Here is a 16656-nt window from a genome sequence, read left to right as displayed (position 1 = left end):
AATGAACACAACTAGAACTACGCGCTTACAACGACACCTCGCGGAAATACCGCAGGACTTTTTTGACAGCCTAATATGAGGAAGTGGGAATGCTTCCAAATTTCATCAATTTAAACCATATACAGACTATGGGATTGTAATGTATACCATATCAAACAAAAATTAGGGAATTTCCGTTTGGTAAGTAAATCGCCAAAATCCGTTCGCTGCAAAAATAGTTATTAACGTCAACTTTATTTAATAAAAACTCGACCTGTTTTCTGATTTGGCAACCTTAATGAAAGACGTAGTTCTACGTCAAAAGAGCGGACAATTATGACTTGTTTGGTTACATGACTGGGGGTTTGGGGAAATTCGCGGTTCAAAAAGAACATTATTTGTTTCGGCAAATATTGTTCTCCTGAAGTAAAAAGGCTAATTGTTTCAAGGAACTCGAACACTTTTGCTCGTCCACTTTGATCCAATCAGTGGAAGAGGCAGCAGTGCGATTTTTCAAAATCGCGTCGCGGTGTGACTTTACAAGTAAATTTTGTATAAACGGTTTTTTTTTCAAATGTGCTTAATGTTGTTTGTTCTTGATAGGGAATTTATCAAAAGTTTTCGAAGCCTTTAGAAATCCGTTGAGTGTCTGTGCTTGTGAAATAAAGCTCAAACAGGTAAAGTTTAGTTTGTTAGCCATAAGTTCAAATTCTGATTGCGTCGAAAGCCGTTCGACGGCTGTTTGTTAGGGATTATTGTCCCAGGTAGACACTCCATGGAAGCTCGGCGCATCGCACTCAATCGGCTGGACGCACTTCTGACCCCATGGTTGGAGTCCAAGTTTCCCGACAAGGCTATTTCCGTCGGAAGGAAGTGCTACGTCACTACAGCACTCCGGACAGAGCAAGCAGAGCGATAAAGTTTACGCTTAAGAGAATGGAGACGCACATGGCACGTAATGGTTAGGGACATTAGGGAAAATGAACTGTAATTTAGCTAGTTAATAAATGTTTAAATGATATTTAGTTTTGTTATTCGGAGAAATCGTTCGTTTTATGATCGTTCGTGGTACTGTAGTCTGTTAGATTTTTTGGGTATATGTTTGAAGTCTCACTCTTGTTTCTGAAGCGAGAGGTAATATTTGGACAGCAGAAAGCATTTAAAAATCAGAATTAAAATTAGGGTTTTTTTCGTTTTGCTGGTCGAAGCCTTGATATCTTTCTATTGTCATCTCTGGTGTATCGAGCAAACCAAATTTCCAATCCCATTCGATCGAACAAAATGAGCTGTTAACCTGCTTTTTCGAACGATATCAAACACCCGGATCGATCGAAATGTTCATCGCACCAAAATTCAGCGCGCTCCAAGGTGGGCTGCCTTGAAGTGGGAGGACAACTGTTTGTCGGATTTCGCTCCTCCGATAGTTCGATCGTGCAAAACAAAGTAAAGTGTTCGGACCAATTTCGCTCCGGGACATTTTGTTTGCTAATGAAATTCGGGTAATATATCTGCTAATTTTATGACCATTTGGGGGTCTCAATATTGAGCCCGCCGATTGAGCTGGTTGCTTTCGAAAACTGTTAGTTGTTGAATATGGAACACCTTTGAAAGCTTTCCGCCCGGTTTTTCGCGCACAATTTAAGAAACAAAAGTCACGTAAAATATTAAATTGATAGTTGGAGAAGTTGTATTCGTTCTGCCAATCGTAAACCAACCGATTCCGTACCGCGAGCAAGTGATCATGAAATGGACCATAAAAGCGATTTTAATGTGGCAATTAAATAGTGATAAGATTGTTCCTCTCAGTTCTGCCTCTGTGTTTATGTCTCTCTGATATTGTGGGTGTTTGGTGCATTGCTTGGGTATCATGGTTCGGTCACGCTCCATTTTGTCCCGAAAGAGATCGGGGGCACATAGGCCAGTTCCATGTCGGAACACCACAAGAGTGGAACAAAAGTCATAAACCTAAAGCTTTCTCTGTTTCACTGAGGGTAATTCAATCATTGTGGCGAGGATGAATTATTCCAGCAAAAAAAAACTGTAACAGCTGCTGTCACAATCTCTGAGGCTGGCCCAAACCTGGGCAGGTACGAAAATGAAATGTGACGTTAGTGGGCTTTTTTTTTATCCCGTAAGGCTTTCTGAACGTATAACGCGAGCGGAGAGAACGTTTATGACCGGTCATAAATTGCGTCTCTGGAGGCATAGTTTAGGCGGATTTAATTCGCCCGCCAGATTCGTATTTAATGCTTGGCGTTTAGGTTAAATTAGCTGTTGTCTTTTTGTTATTTTTGGCAAACGCAGGTGAGGAGCCATTCAACATGGGTTTAATCGAGCAAAACCTCTCCGTTGACCTCATTTTTGAGGTGAGAATCAACATAGCTTTTATTTCCATTGAACCCAACAATGTGTTAGCCTAATTGGGTAGGATTAACGATGTATGAGCCTTAATAAAATATATATTTTGGATAAAAAAAAACGATGAAGTCGTTGTTAGCGTCATTTTTTAAACGTCCGCTGAACAGATGTTAAAAAGATTGGGGCATTTTATAAGACTTCCTTCTTCGAAACTCATCTAATTAAGTGGTTTGAGCTGCTTGAACATCTGAGATAACACAAACAAAAAACCACGACTGAAATATGACTTCGAGTTCGAAAGAGAATGGTTCCACCCCGCCGAGGTGGCCTTACTGATATTCAAATGCTCGTTCGTTGAGGTTGTTTTCACTCCCAAATAACTCATACTTGTTGGGCGGATTCAAGTAGCGTTAATTATCGCCCCGGACAAGTCACGAGTAGGTTGTAAATGTTTTTCGTCCTGCTGCTTTCGTTGTTCCTCACACCGATGGAGAAGTAAACGAGCAGAAACAATTTGGACAATGGATGCCTCCCGCCGAGTCTGGAGAGAAGTACCAAACAATCAAACAATCACCTACCAGTGGGAGTGCACCGTAATTGGGTCCGATTCATTGCGCTCCAGTGGTTAATTTTGCCATCGAAATGAAGACATTGTGGGACACACGGGGAGCGGGTTATGATTCCAACTGAACCAGTGTTCGTGACACAGCTTCTTATGGGAAAACCGTTTCCTCTCGTGGTGTAGTCAGTGATAGCGAATTGCATAAATTACCCATGAGACTTGTGATTACGCAGTCGATGTGCCCCAGCCGTGTCGAACAACGAGCTACAACCATTTAGAATTCCTAATTTCTAAGCTCGAACGGAAAATTCAATGGTCTTGTGTTTTAATGTTGAGCAGCTCGTACGAAGCAATTTCATGTATGTATGCTGTTACCCCCAACCTTCCCCACCGGAGTGTTTCGCTGCGAATAATCGAAACATTACATTAATCATCTCAGCAGGGAGTACGACACTATCTTCGTCTCGATATGCTCTTGAGCAATACGGTCTCTACTTACCAGATGTACTGTGACAACTGCAATATTTCTTTACGCTTGCCCACTTTAGGGGTGACCGCTGCCACTTTTTTGCACCGAATAACCTCGCTTCCGCATCCAAACCAACTTTACCCAATCCTTGCTCGGACGAAAACTCCCGTAGGACTCCCTTCACTCTCGCGAGAAATAATGCACTCTTAATTGCACGAATCAATCAAACTGATTTATTTCATCAATTTGTCTCGCACTGTCAAGGACTGGGTGCAATTGAAAATGATAATCGTTGTCCCCCACCGTTGGGGGCCCTGCGTCGGCCGGCATCGCCAACTGCAGCCCCAGTAATCTGATATATAATTTCATAAATTTGTAAGCCTTCCCAGGGACGGATACACATACACTGCAGCAATTATTTGCTAGCTGGTTCACCTGAGCAGGGACTCACGTTTTCTGGCGTTTCAATGCATGTTCGGAGTGCGCAGTGAAAGGAGGGGAATTTCTCCGTGGCGTCGTTGTGTTCGGAAGCGGCGGGAGGAATGCGCTCAACATGTCGTGGAAATTCCTCCGCGAGGAATTGTAATTTACGCTCAAAAGATTGGCGGTTTATAGAGATGTCGGAAGGTGTCCGGTGGTGATCGCTGGGGTTGTATCGGAAAATATTCAATTCTTCATGTGCGATTTGCAGTGCACGGGTTTCGTCCTGTATTCGTTTCGGTGAGATAGTGAAAATTGTGTGGCGATTGCGTAAATGTCTTTTACACATTCGGTTCTTTCACATATATGTATCCATGAGTAAAAAAATCTACAAATTGTTCCACGTAATTAATTTGCTTACGGTTCTTTTTTGACATTCGGATTGATCTTTGATCATTTGTAATTCGCATATCATTTAGGAATTCCACTGGGTGAAATGTATTTAAAAAGAGTTTTTCGCCGTTGTTATTCTTGTACTGAATCACCATTGTAATCATTTGAATTACATTTCTAGTAGAAACATCAGAAACAACAGAAACATAATTTGTGGAGTGTTCCGAAATGTGTTATTTTTTTTTTTAATTTTCAATTCAATCAACTACTGTAGATAGGGGGTCTTCGTAGCCACTTGGTTACGCGTTCGCTTACTAAGCGATCGGTCGTGAGTTCAAACTCAGGACCCTCAATTGACCATCTTTGTGTAGAATAACTACGTCCACGCAAACATCATCAGCGATGGAGATCGATCCACGGTCGAAAATAGATCGATTCATCCATACAACTGCTCTGCTCTGCAAGAAACATCGGGCTGCTGTTCTATAAATAACCCAACAATGATCACTATCAACTGTCTCCGCTGTCCGGTCTGCTGAACAATGGAAGAACAGAAAGAATACCCTTACGCCGAAATGGCTACTACTGTGTAATTTACCATAATGTAATGGAACAGAAAACTTAACGCCTAAATGGCTACTACTATCTACTGTGTAATTTACAGTTTATAGAAACATAAATATATGTACATGTACACGATTAAAAAACCCGGCTCTGTTACAGCTAAAATGCTAATGAGCCTAATAAATAAATAAATGGGATAAAAAAAAAAACTACTGTAGATAAGGTATTCCAAGTTCATACAATAAAGGTGATTTACGTTTCACAGCTCACTCAACGTAGTCATCCTGCTTTAACGAACGATGAGCTGATCAGTAATAGATATTCAAAGAATGTTTGACGTTTTACGTTGATCATCCTCTGCTTAAGCTGCTCCAGAACTTTATATTGATACTTAGCCCACTAAAAGTCCGATGCCGATATAGTTCTTAAATTTGTAGAAAATCTTCCCACATATGTAAACATTCCAAGGAAACTTCTCAATTCCTCGACTTCTTTTGCTCCAGAAATTTAAGCTAGGTGACATTAACCAAATATTCTTGATGTTGAGAAACACATTCGGCTTTTATTTATTTATTTATTGTAGTCAATGAAAATTGTAGACCGATACTACTTAAAACTAAAAAAAACTAAAGAGAGCTGGCTGGATAATTTATCCGTTTAATTCAAAAGACGATTTTAACAAGTTACATAATCAAACATTTTTTTGACGTAGAACTACGTCTTTCAGAAATGGTGCCAAATCAGAAAACAGGTCACGATTTTATGAAATAAAGTTAACGTTAATAACTATTTTTGCCGTGAACGGATTTTGGCGATTTACATACCAAACGAATCGGAAATTCCCTAAGATTCGTTTGATATGCTATACATTACAATCCCATAGTCTGTATATGGATTAAATTGATGAAAATTGGAAGCATTCCCATTTCCTCATACATTTGTTCTGTCCATTTGTGTGGTTTCCCGAACAGAGCTGTCAATAACGATCAATTTATCGACGAGTAACGAAGGGGAAATCGTAAGATATAAAGTCTCCATGAATGAAGGAAAAGAAGAAGAACGGAGGGGAATATTTGTCTAGAGGAGTATAAACAGTGGATCTCGCTGAGGCAAACTTTCATTATTCTTGAAGAAATCGACTGAATAACATCGTTGCTGGACGAGCTGGACAGCGAGGGATCGAATGCCATTCTCAAGGCAATGGGGGTGGAGGAGAAATATGATGGATAAAGTAAAGTTTTCCAAGGGTCTTTTTGAAGGTTAGAGACAAATGAACTAAAGAAGTTTACAGTCTCAAGCAAGGAAGGAAGGTAAACTTTCAGTATCGTTCTGTGTTCAAAGCAATAAATATCGATTGTTCTTCCTTGTGTTGTGTCATCACATGTCTTTGTATCGGATTGAGCTATAGACGCGACCAAATTTCTCACTCGCTGATGTCTCTGACATTGCAATCATTACATCCAACTGACGCCATTTCATTAAGGTTGAGAATTTCATAATTAAGTGGGGAATCATTAAACTAGGCTATCATCGGCTCACCAAGAAAATAATTGTTCTGGAATTTTTTGTGTCATTTGGTTTCGCATGACAGTAGCAAAACTATCTTCACCAAGGATGAAGGCTAAGATAATCGAGACCGGAAATATTAATAGAAAGGGCTTTTGTTGAGAAGAGCGCAAAGCGGAGATAAGTGTGTGTATTTTTAGATGCTTCAAACCATCGATATATGGATATTTGTGTGCGTACGTGCGTGCTTCATAATCCGTACGCAAGAATAGTACATCTTCGCTAAAACCCCATTTGTATCTGCTCCCGTGTGCATTGGCACTGTCGCGATGCAACAATCGCCTATTTTTTATGCTATGATTGACGATTGATTGCCGTTGCAATTTATGCAGTCTTAATGATACATATAAACAAGAAGGGGAGAAAGCGGGAGAGAAATATTTACGCTAGGGTATTAGTAATGAATCTCTGCTGAGGAAAATATTCAGCCTTTTTCCAAGCAGTTAACATTGTTTGTTTTCTGTCATCAATGCATTGAACTGACGCTATGGTGAAGCAGGGGTCAAGGTTGTGCACCAATTTTTTTTTTTTTGGGAATACCAAGTTGTTCAATAAGTTATATTAAGTTATTAATTTATTTGAGCTCGCGTGCCGGCCGCAAAACTGCTTTCAACTAGGGTTTTAATCTAATAAGATCATTATAAAGCAGCGTTACTCTTTTCGAGGTTATGGAGATTAACAGATAGAGTTTATTTCGTTTATTTAGTCACCAAGAAAGTAAATGTCGTTCTAGAATTTTGTGTGCTGCATTTTATGAATTATGTGTCAGCTGCGCTTACCTCGATCATGTATTGTTCTGCGAGCACAAGAATGAATCATCAAACAATTATCGTTTAATTATTCTACAATAAAAAAAAAACATTTCAGGGCGACCAAACTGGTAGAATGGTTATTTCAAAATTTTCGTAGCATTATAAAATAATATCTGCATTTATAATCAAGCGACTTGAACTAAACCACAGCGTAGTTCTACGTCCACAATGCGGTCGTGTCTTGAACATAACCTCTTATAATTATTTATTTATTTATTTATTTCGTCAAACCAGCGTAGACTAAATATGCTGCCCAAATATTACAGTGAAATTTAACTATATCCTCTTCTATTCAGATAGTCTTTGAGCATTGACCTTCACATGGTTACATCAATTGTTTCACTGTGTTCGTTACAGAGGCTCATCATACGATTAATAGGACTATATTTGGCATAATTCGTTCTCCGGTAAACTATGTAGAAAATATTAGGGTTTCTCAGGTGACTAATTGGTGCGTAAAAATTTAGGTTTCCTAATATTTCTTCTGAGTCCACTCGTTGTGATATGATGTCAATAATCAATAGAATCATGGCAGAATTCCGACGTTCTTTTAAGCTTTTCATGTTGATTAGCATGCAACATGCCTCATGTGGAGGGAGATGGTATGAAGACCAGCCTAGTTTACGAAATGCAAAAAATAAAAATTGTTTTTGTATAGATTCAATTCTGTCTTCGTGTGAAGTTATGTAGGGGGACCATACAATACTACAGTATTCGAGAATTGATCTGACGTATGTAATATACAATATTTTTATTGTGTACGGATCGTGGAAATGGTAACTAAAGCGTTTGATGCTCAACATATTATTTGCTCTATGGATGATTGTATTATAATGATCAATGAAGGTTAGTTTTGAATCTAAGACCACGCCTAAGTCTCTTACTCGTTGACATCTACTGATGGGTTGATTTCCCAGCTTAACACCATTGTTCAATGGTGTTCTTCTACTTGTAAAAGTCATCAAAGTGTATTTCCTAACATTGAGCCGTAATAAACTTTTAGTGCACCAATTATAAACTATGTCAACTTCATTTTTGAATGTTTGAGAGTCTTCTTCATTCTTTATTTTCATATATAGCTTCATATCATCTGCGTAGATAAGTGCCTTAACACTGTTAAGAAAAACGCAAACGTTATTAACAAATGAGAGCCTTGAGGAACTCCGGATGTAACAAATATTGGTTTTGAAATTTTCCCATTAAATCTTACCATTTGCGTGCGGTCAGTCAAATATGATTCTAGCCATTTCAATAGCTAGACTTCTATCCCTATTTTTTGAAGTTTAAGAAGCAGTAATGGTATATCAACACGATCGAAAGCCTTACTAAGGTCAGTGTAGAGAGCTTCAACTTAATTACCATTATCCATTGCATTCAAAGTGAATGTGACAAATTCCAGCAAATTTGTTGTTGTTGATCGTCTTTTGAAAAAAACGTGTTGCTTATTCGTAATTCGTGTCTTCAGTTGTTGAAAATGTTTTTGATTTATTATGAATGAATTAATTCAGATGTCAAATTTTTTATAAAAACCGGTGGAATTCTATCAGGACCTGGCCCTTTCGAGACATCAAGCTTATTTAATGCGTCAATAGTTTCAATGTAAGTTAGCTTTCTGATTCCAACATCACATGGGAATTCTGGAAGAAATGCAAAGAAGTCACGATCTCAGTCCTCCTCAGCTGTTTCAATATAAACTTCTCGAAAGAATGTTTTCTGGGTCATTCCCCACGGTATCGTCAAGGTGCATGCGTGATGGAAAACCATTGTTTTTTTTTATGTAATTGAAGAAAATTTTTGGGTTAGACTTTATGTCCGACTCTGTTTTTAAGTTGTAATCTTCAAAAGCGCTTTTAACAGTTGAGTTGAGCTGTTCGCAAATGTTCAGATATTTTTCGAGATTAGCGTCAGATTTGTATCTCTTATAAATTTTATGTGCCTTCTGCTTTTTATTTTTTAGATTCTTTATGTTTTGATTAAACCAAATCGGATATTTTGTGTTTATATTTCTTCTTTTTCATCTTGTTGGTATCTCCTCATCTATAATTTCATTGATCATCGAATAAGAAATCGGCTGCTACTTCAATGTTTTCCACACTTTTAAATAAATCCTGCCAATTGATATAGTTAAGCTTAAACCTAATTGATTGGTAATTCAATTTAGTGTGATCAGAGACTTCCTCGAATTCATAATCAAATGGTTTTTGGGTGTTATCTATAAATATAGAATATTCGATAGCTATGTGGAAGGCTTCATTTTTCCAAAGTGGAGTTAATGATTCAGTCACTCAATAATCTTCGGTCATATTTGTCAACAAAAAATCCAAAAAGTTGGACAAAAATCTATTTTAATACAAAATGACAAATGCGTACTTTTGCCCCATAGTGGTGGCAAAGGTGCGCACCGTACGGGGCAAAAGTGCGCACTTGTTGAATTGTACTTCTGAGGGGACATGTTACAAAAATAAATACTTTATCATTACCAGCGGAAGAAACATCATTACCAGAGTGTGTAGGCACCATCCAGTGGGAAGGAGGGGGTGCTGTATGATGTGCTGTATTATGGGTGGAGATGAGTGGGTGTTATGGTCGAACATACCATGTGGAAATTTTTGGCAGGGAGGAGACTGACAATATAAGATATCTAAAAAAGTCCAACATTTGAAACAGAATTCTTTTTTATTAACAAACTAGCTGACCCGGTGAACTTCGTTCCACCACAATTGATATATTGATATAAATCATTTCGGACACTCAAGTTCCCATAGAAATTATTTCTATAATAATAATACATAATCTATACTCGCGATATATAATTTCTTTTTTAACAAAAAAAAACCTGATGAAGACAAAGACGTATCAATCTTGATACTGACTCTTTGAATCCGTTGCTCCGCTCTTGAGTAAAATCGTGAGGAATAGACACCAAAAATTTTATTAATATAGATCAAGTTTATGAATACATAGTTACCTTCACTTGATTTATTTGAAACTCATTGTTGAAAAATAAAACAATATTTATTTGAAGTTCATTGTGAAAACATAAACATAAACAAAACATAACCGTTATTGAATTGAATGCATGGTGAAAATAAAAACATGTTTCATTTGAAATTCGTTGTTTTGAATTATTTTTAAGCAATTGTTTACTTCTCTTCCTCATCTTGGATTCGGTTCTGAGGATTCCGACGCTTTGCCATAAAAAAAAGATTCAAATCATAAATCACTCATTGATATTCTTCAAATGAGTTTTCTTCTTGTGGGTCCCGTTAAAATTTGGTAGAAAACATTCAATAATTTTTTTTCAGAGCAAAACTCTGGTGCGAATTTTTGCCCCACACACACAGTGCATCTTTGCCTCACAAGCAATTTTTGAACTAGTCGAATTTTTTAAGAAAGCTCTTGAACTTTTTCACAAAACCGAATACGCACTATCATCTACTATAGAATGAAGGTTTCGTTGACAGTGTAGTTTCGAAATTTCCAGTTATTTTAGGTAAGTTAATCATCATTTCCAAAACTGAAAAAAAATAGCTCAAAACATAGCAAAACTCTTTTTACCTCATAACTTTTTGCCACTTTCATGAAATGTATCTTGTTGATATGTGTGAGCTGCTGGTGTAATAATGTATCAAACGAATACACTGTTGCCGAAATTTTATGCTCGTTCGCTTCCAAAAGGCCAATGCGCACTTTTGCCCCGTGCGCACCTTTGCCCCGCACTATTCTATCAATATTCAAATTGTGGGTGGGACAAAATTCACCGGGTCAGCTAGTTTGTTAATAAAAAGAATTCTGTTTCAAATGTTGGACATTTTCAGATATCTTATATTGTCAGTCTCCTCCCTCCCAAAAATTTCCACATGGTATGTTCGACCATAACAACCACCCGTCTCCACCCATAGAACATCATACAACACCCCTCCTCCCCACTAAAGGTGCCTACACACTCTGGTAATTATGCTTCTCCCGCTGGTAATGATAAAGCATTTATTTTTGTTACAATTTACCACAGAAGCACAATTCAATAAGTGCGCACTTTTGGGCAAAAGTACCCATTTGTCATTTTGTACTAAAATAGGTTTTTGTCAAACTACAAACAAAACTCGAGAAGTTCTTGTACTACGTTTCGATGGTAATATATTCAGTTACAATTTGGTAAAAAAACTGAATTTTATTTGCTTTTATTTCAAGAGTTATTGGACGACAACAGTTAGGTGCACACTTTTGCCCCGCACTAGTCTATATGGTTTATTGAACTGGGATCCTAATTCTGGACTACCTTGCTTATTTACTTACTACATTTATTTGATTCGAATACCTTCATCGACATTCTGATATTTCAATATTACTCATTCTGATATTTCAATATTCGAATACCTTCATCGACATTCTGATATTTCAATATTACTATATTACAATATTACAATATTATTATGAATAACTGAATGATAGAATTTGATTTTTTTGGTAATTTTTATTTTATTCGATTATTTATAAAATTAATAAAAATCACAAACCACAATTCCATCGATGTAATATTGAACAACATTTAATATAATTTTACAAATATAAAAAAAATACTGTTCCAATTGAATACGCTGTTCACTAGTTTTGTTGGGTGCATTAAATTAATCAAAAAGTATCTTATTTCACCCAATACCAATGTTCGAATATGTTCTCCTGGCCTAATATACAACCTGTTTGTTCCCCAGTATCAGATACGGTCCGTCTAGTCTAGATAAGGTGTCTGATAGTGAATACTTCGCGTTGTGTTGTTAGTCTTTAGCGAATTGTAACGTGTGAAGCATCTTAAAAGGGATCTTTCTTGAGAAACATGAACATAATTCTGTAACAGAAGCTAAACAAAAAATTTACGAAAATGATGACTCTCGTCATTAGTGGATCCGTGATATTCGGTAAGCATTTCACGAGTTTAAACAATATTACGTTCAATAATAGTGTCATTGGTGTATATAAAAGCAATGTTTGACAAGTAGTGCACATGCGATAAGATAAAACAGACGATGGATGCGTCGTCAGTCGAACGCACTAAATGTACTTCAGCAATTTATTACGTATGTTTGATTACAGCTCTGATGCTGGTGACTAATGGCCAACAACTCTCACAATTATGGGAAGGCAGTGGAGCAGATGTAGCCGGTAATGCTCCTCCTTCGATTGATGACTATGTCAACTGCCCACCAGATGATTCAAGCCTGACTGATGAGGATACTCTGTTCATTCCGAATGTAGCAATAGAAGATGTAGTATACCTTGACAGCAATGAAACTGCAATGGAATTGGTTACCGGAGAGAATTTAACAAACGCAAGGAAACAGGAATGGTTGGACGAAAATTTATCCAGTGGGGATATGGAGGGCATAACGTTGATAAACACCAATGAAATTGATTCTGAAACAATGGAATCAAGACTTTCAGGCTTCGTCGACAACGATGGGGACGCAACAGTATTGACATCACCAAACTATCCTGACCCCTATCCGAATTTCGTGAACAGCTACGAATCGTAAGTTCGTAACTAAATATGTTGTTCAACATAGCTTTTTTTTAACCAATCTTTGTTTGCAGCTACTCGGTAACAGGTGGGATAGGGGTGCAGATAATGGTACATAGTGTTGATTTGGACCATCAAACGGATTTCCTGTACATCCGTGGTGGATCGGTAGAAGACGAAGACGAGAAGGGTCCAGTTCTAACAGGAACGATCAAAGAACCTATGCGTTTTCTTGTTCCCCACACTACAACTTTCTCGGTTCATTTTGTGTCCCAACATAACGGATCGGAACCTCAGACGCATCAAGGATTTCGGCTATCGTACAGCCCATTTGGAACTATGGCCACGCCGACGACTCCAACCACAACGGAGATGATTGTTCCTCAAGACGAACTGCAGTGGGCTCGGAAGGAGATCTCTCTGAGCCCTGCGATGTCTCAGTCCTCCGAAACCTGGTCTCTCGTCAGAATGGCCCTATCAAACAGTACCAACGCATTCATCGAGCAAAACCAGTTAAAATATAAACCAAGTCGGTATGTGCGAAGCATAATTTATAAATGTTGAGTGCTGTGTAAGTATTCTTTCCAGACCGGATGATATTCGAATCCACGCTCAAAAGTGCCCGGACACCTGGCCAAAGTACGAAGAATGTGTAACGCTACGATTTGCCACTCCGCTGAGACCGATCGTCCCGGAGGTCGAGGACGAACCGGAAGGGTTTGGAATGGACGACAAGGGTAAATTGAAAATGAAAGGCTTCATACCGCTGACCACTACCGAGGCACCGGAACCGGAGTATCAACTCAGCGAGGCTAATCTCGAGCAAATGTGGACCGAATTCGGCTCGATGGCGCTTGCGGAGCTGGGAATCGAGGTGTACCAAATGCCCGAGAATTCGTCTGTTCTGTTGATCTGGCTGACGATAAGCTTGTGTATCGTGGCGGCGTTCCTCTTCGTCCTGTACAGCATTTGGAAGATCGATTTCTTCAAGGATTACAGGAGGTATTGGGGCGTCTTATTATGTTTGAGAAGTTATTTCTGTAGTTTAAATCATTTTTATGTTTTGCAGAATGTCTATGCTGAGTCGTGACACGCAGGACGAAGACCGTGGCGAGTTGAAGAAGAAAGAATTCGATATCTCGATGTTCCCTTCACCGCATCAAATAGTTCCAAGTTTATTCCCAACCGGGGATCCATACAGCGATCGTAGTACTGAATATGGTACAGTAACCGAACTATTCAATAAACTTTATTTTAATTTAGAAGGTATCTTTCCTATTGTTAGCCTACGAAAACGCGACGGTCAACCCTTGGGCCGCAGAACTAAACGAATCCCACAGAGATGCCCTCAACACCAGTCTGGTTCCGAAGTCGCAAAGAAACCAGCAGATGTTCGAACCAATTTCGCCACTGGAATACTCTCCGAGTATTGTCGATTTCAACGGTACGTGAATTTGAATCTGCATCATGTTGAACTACAAACTTAACACAAATATTTTCGCAGAAGTGCCAGAATCACGAAACAACACCAATCCATTCCTATCTTCCAACGAAGGGAATTTCGGGCAGAGCTGAAAAGAAAAAAAAAACATCATCCAATGCACGTGAAAACATAAGCTTGATTGAAGCATTCAAACCGAATGAAATAATCATAAGTGGCTTAAACATCAGACCTGGATGCGTTTTCAAGCTCTGCAATCATTTAATTAATATAACGACGCATGCTTCCTTCTAATCTTTATCGTCGAGAAGTCTGATCGGCTTAATCTAAAATAACATTTGTTTTTCAATTAAAGACATCAGAATCCAACTGAATTCGTTTCATCGAACTCTGAACCGCTGAAAACACCGATGATACCCAGCGCTCCGTGACGATTGAACGTTGTGAAGAACAATTCCAAAGTAATCAGCCCATTTGGCGTCCTTATCATTTCTATATAGCCATTCAAGTTACCGACTCGAGCGCGGGCGGGGAAGTCAGTCACCCAGGGAGATGCCAGGGGAGGTGAGCGATAAAAATATCGGACATCACATTTCATTTCTTCATCAAGCCGGCAGAGCTTCTCAATGCCCGATGTAGGAGATCTTCACGGTTCGCGGATAAAGAGCGGGACCGTAAGTGAGTTTAATTATGCAAAGCGGAATGATGATAATTATTCGCAGTTTCGGCTCACGGCGGAGGGAGATTGGAAAGGCTCCGCCGCCGCTGCCGAAATTGGATCAATACAATATATTGGTGATACAAATTTTAATTGTATTCTTCGGGAGGTTTTTCAGTCCGCAGTGATTTCGAGTCGTTCGCCTTGGGATAAACTTGTGCTTGGTTCCTTCAAATTTAGCGGAAAGGAAAGGCCCGAGATTACCTGAGAATCATAAACTGAACTTGCATGCATACAAAGATACAATACTAAACTGTTTGCTTTTGGATTTATGTTTATCTGCGACGATGAAATTTTGTGACTATACACAATACACAAAGAGATCTAATGATTCCCCATATAAAATTCAGCCAGTGTGTCGTAAGACTCTTGTTCTTGACCAATTTAAATTACGACTGATTTTTGAAAAGGGCGTATTCAAAATTATTGATCTTTAAAAACATTTTAAATACACTGTCAAAAAATCTTACTCACAAATAAAATTTTGTATTAAAAGCTTTTATATCTCAAAACACCAGCCCTTCGATAATTTTTTGAATTTTGACGTAGTTCTACGTCAAAACGTCTTTCATCGTCTTTCGTCAACGTATACGTCTTTCATTAAGGGTGCAAAATCAGAAAACAGGTCACGTTTTAATGGAATAAAGTTAACGTTTATAACTATTTTTGGCGTGAACGGATTCTGGCGATTTACATACTAAATGAATCGGAAATTCCAATATAAATACGCTATACATTAAAATCCCATAGTCTGAATATGGTTTAAATTGATGAAAATTGGAATCATTTCCATTTCCTTATACATTTGTTCTGTCCATTTGTTTGCTTTCCCGAACAGAGCTTTTAATAACGAGCAACTTATCGACGAGCAACGAAGGGGAAACCGTAAGATGTAAAATCTCCGTGAACAAAGGAAAATAAGAAGAACGAAGGGGAATGTTTGCCTAGAGTATAAACAGTGGATCTCGCTGAGGCAAACTTGATTAGAGGCGAATGAGCTGCAAAGTTTAAAGCCTCTTAAAAACAAAGAAAGAAGAAGAAGAAGGCAAACTTTCATTCTTCGTGAGGAAATCGACTGAACAACATCGTTGCTGGGCGCGCTGGATGGCGAGGGATCGAATGGTTTTCTCAAGGCAATGGGAGTGGAGGAGTAATATGAGGAAAGAGTAGAGATTTCCAAAGGCCTTTTTGAAGGCTAGAGACAAATGAACTGAAGAAGTTTAAAGTCTCTTTAAGACATGGATAGGAAGGAAAGTATCGTATCAGTATCGTTCTAGATACGAAACAATGAATCGTTTGTTCTTCCTTGTTTTGCGTCATCACATGTCTTCGTTTCGGACAGAGCAGCGGACACGACCAAATTACTCACTCGCTAATGTATCTGGCATTGCAATCATTGCATCAAACTGACGCCATTGCATTAATGTTTTGAGCTACACAATTGTGTGGGGAATTATCAAGCTAAGCTATCGTCAGCTCACCAAGAAAATAAATGTTCTGGAATTTTGTCATTGATTTGGATTCGCAAAACGGTTGGAAAACTCTCTCTACAAAGAATGACAGCTAAGCTAATCTAGTCTGGCAATATTAACCGATAACGCTTCTGTTGAGAAGAGCGTAAAACAGAGATAAGTGTATGTATATTTAGTTGCTTCAAGCCATCGATATACGGATATTTGTGTGTGTACGTGCGTGCTTCATAACCCGTACGTAAAAATAGTGCATCTTCGCTACGCTGAAACCCCATTTGTAGTGATAATTATAAACAAGGAGGGGAGATAGCGGGAGGGAATTATTTACGCTAGGGTATTAGTAATGAATCTCTGCTGAGTCAAATATTCAGCCTTTTGCCAAGCAGT

The 16656-nt window shown here is 38.5% G+C and overlaps 1 protein-coding gene and 1 long non-coding RNA gene across 2 annotated transcripts; both read left to right on the top strand.

Annotated features, from left to right (window-relative positions):
• The first annotated feature begins 461 nt into the window (after positions 1-461).
• Positions 462-948, top strand: LOC129775474 (uncharacterized). The gene is made up of 3 exons (XR_008742964.1): positions 462-522; positions 583-656; positions 707-948. It is a non-coding gene; the product is annotated as an uncharacterized LOC129775474 (long non-coding RNA).
• A 10939-nt stretch (positions 949-11887) lies between these two features.
• LOC129778366 (uncharacterized) lies at positions 11888-14438 on the top strand. Its single transcript, XM_055785234.1, has 7 exons — positions 11888-12039; positions 12215-12650; positions 12713-13171; positions 13227-13640; positions 13708-13859; positions 13924-14082; positions 14143-14438. Exons 1-7 carry the CDS (start codon positions 12003-12005, stop codon positions 14211-14213), a joined length of 1728 nt encoding a protein of 575 aa, XP_055641209.1. The 5' UTR covers positions 11888-12002; the 3' UTR covers positions 14214-14438.
• The last annotated feature ends 2218 nt before the right edge of the window (positions 14439-16656 follow it).

This window comes from Toxorhynchites rutilus, chromosome 3 (assembly GCF_029784135.1).
Source record: "Toxorhynchites rutilus septentrionalis strain SRP chromosome 3, ASM2978413v1, whole genome shotgun sequence".
Lineage (NCBI taxonomy): Eukaryota > Metazoa > Arthropoda > Insecta > Diptera > Culicidae > Toxorhynchites > Toxorhynchites rutilus.
Note: the sequence above shows the minus strand (reverse complement) of the source record. Positions and strands in the feature narration are given on the sequence as shown.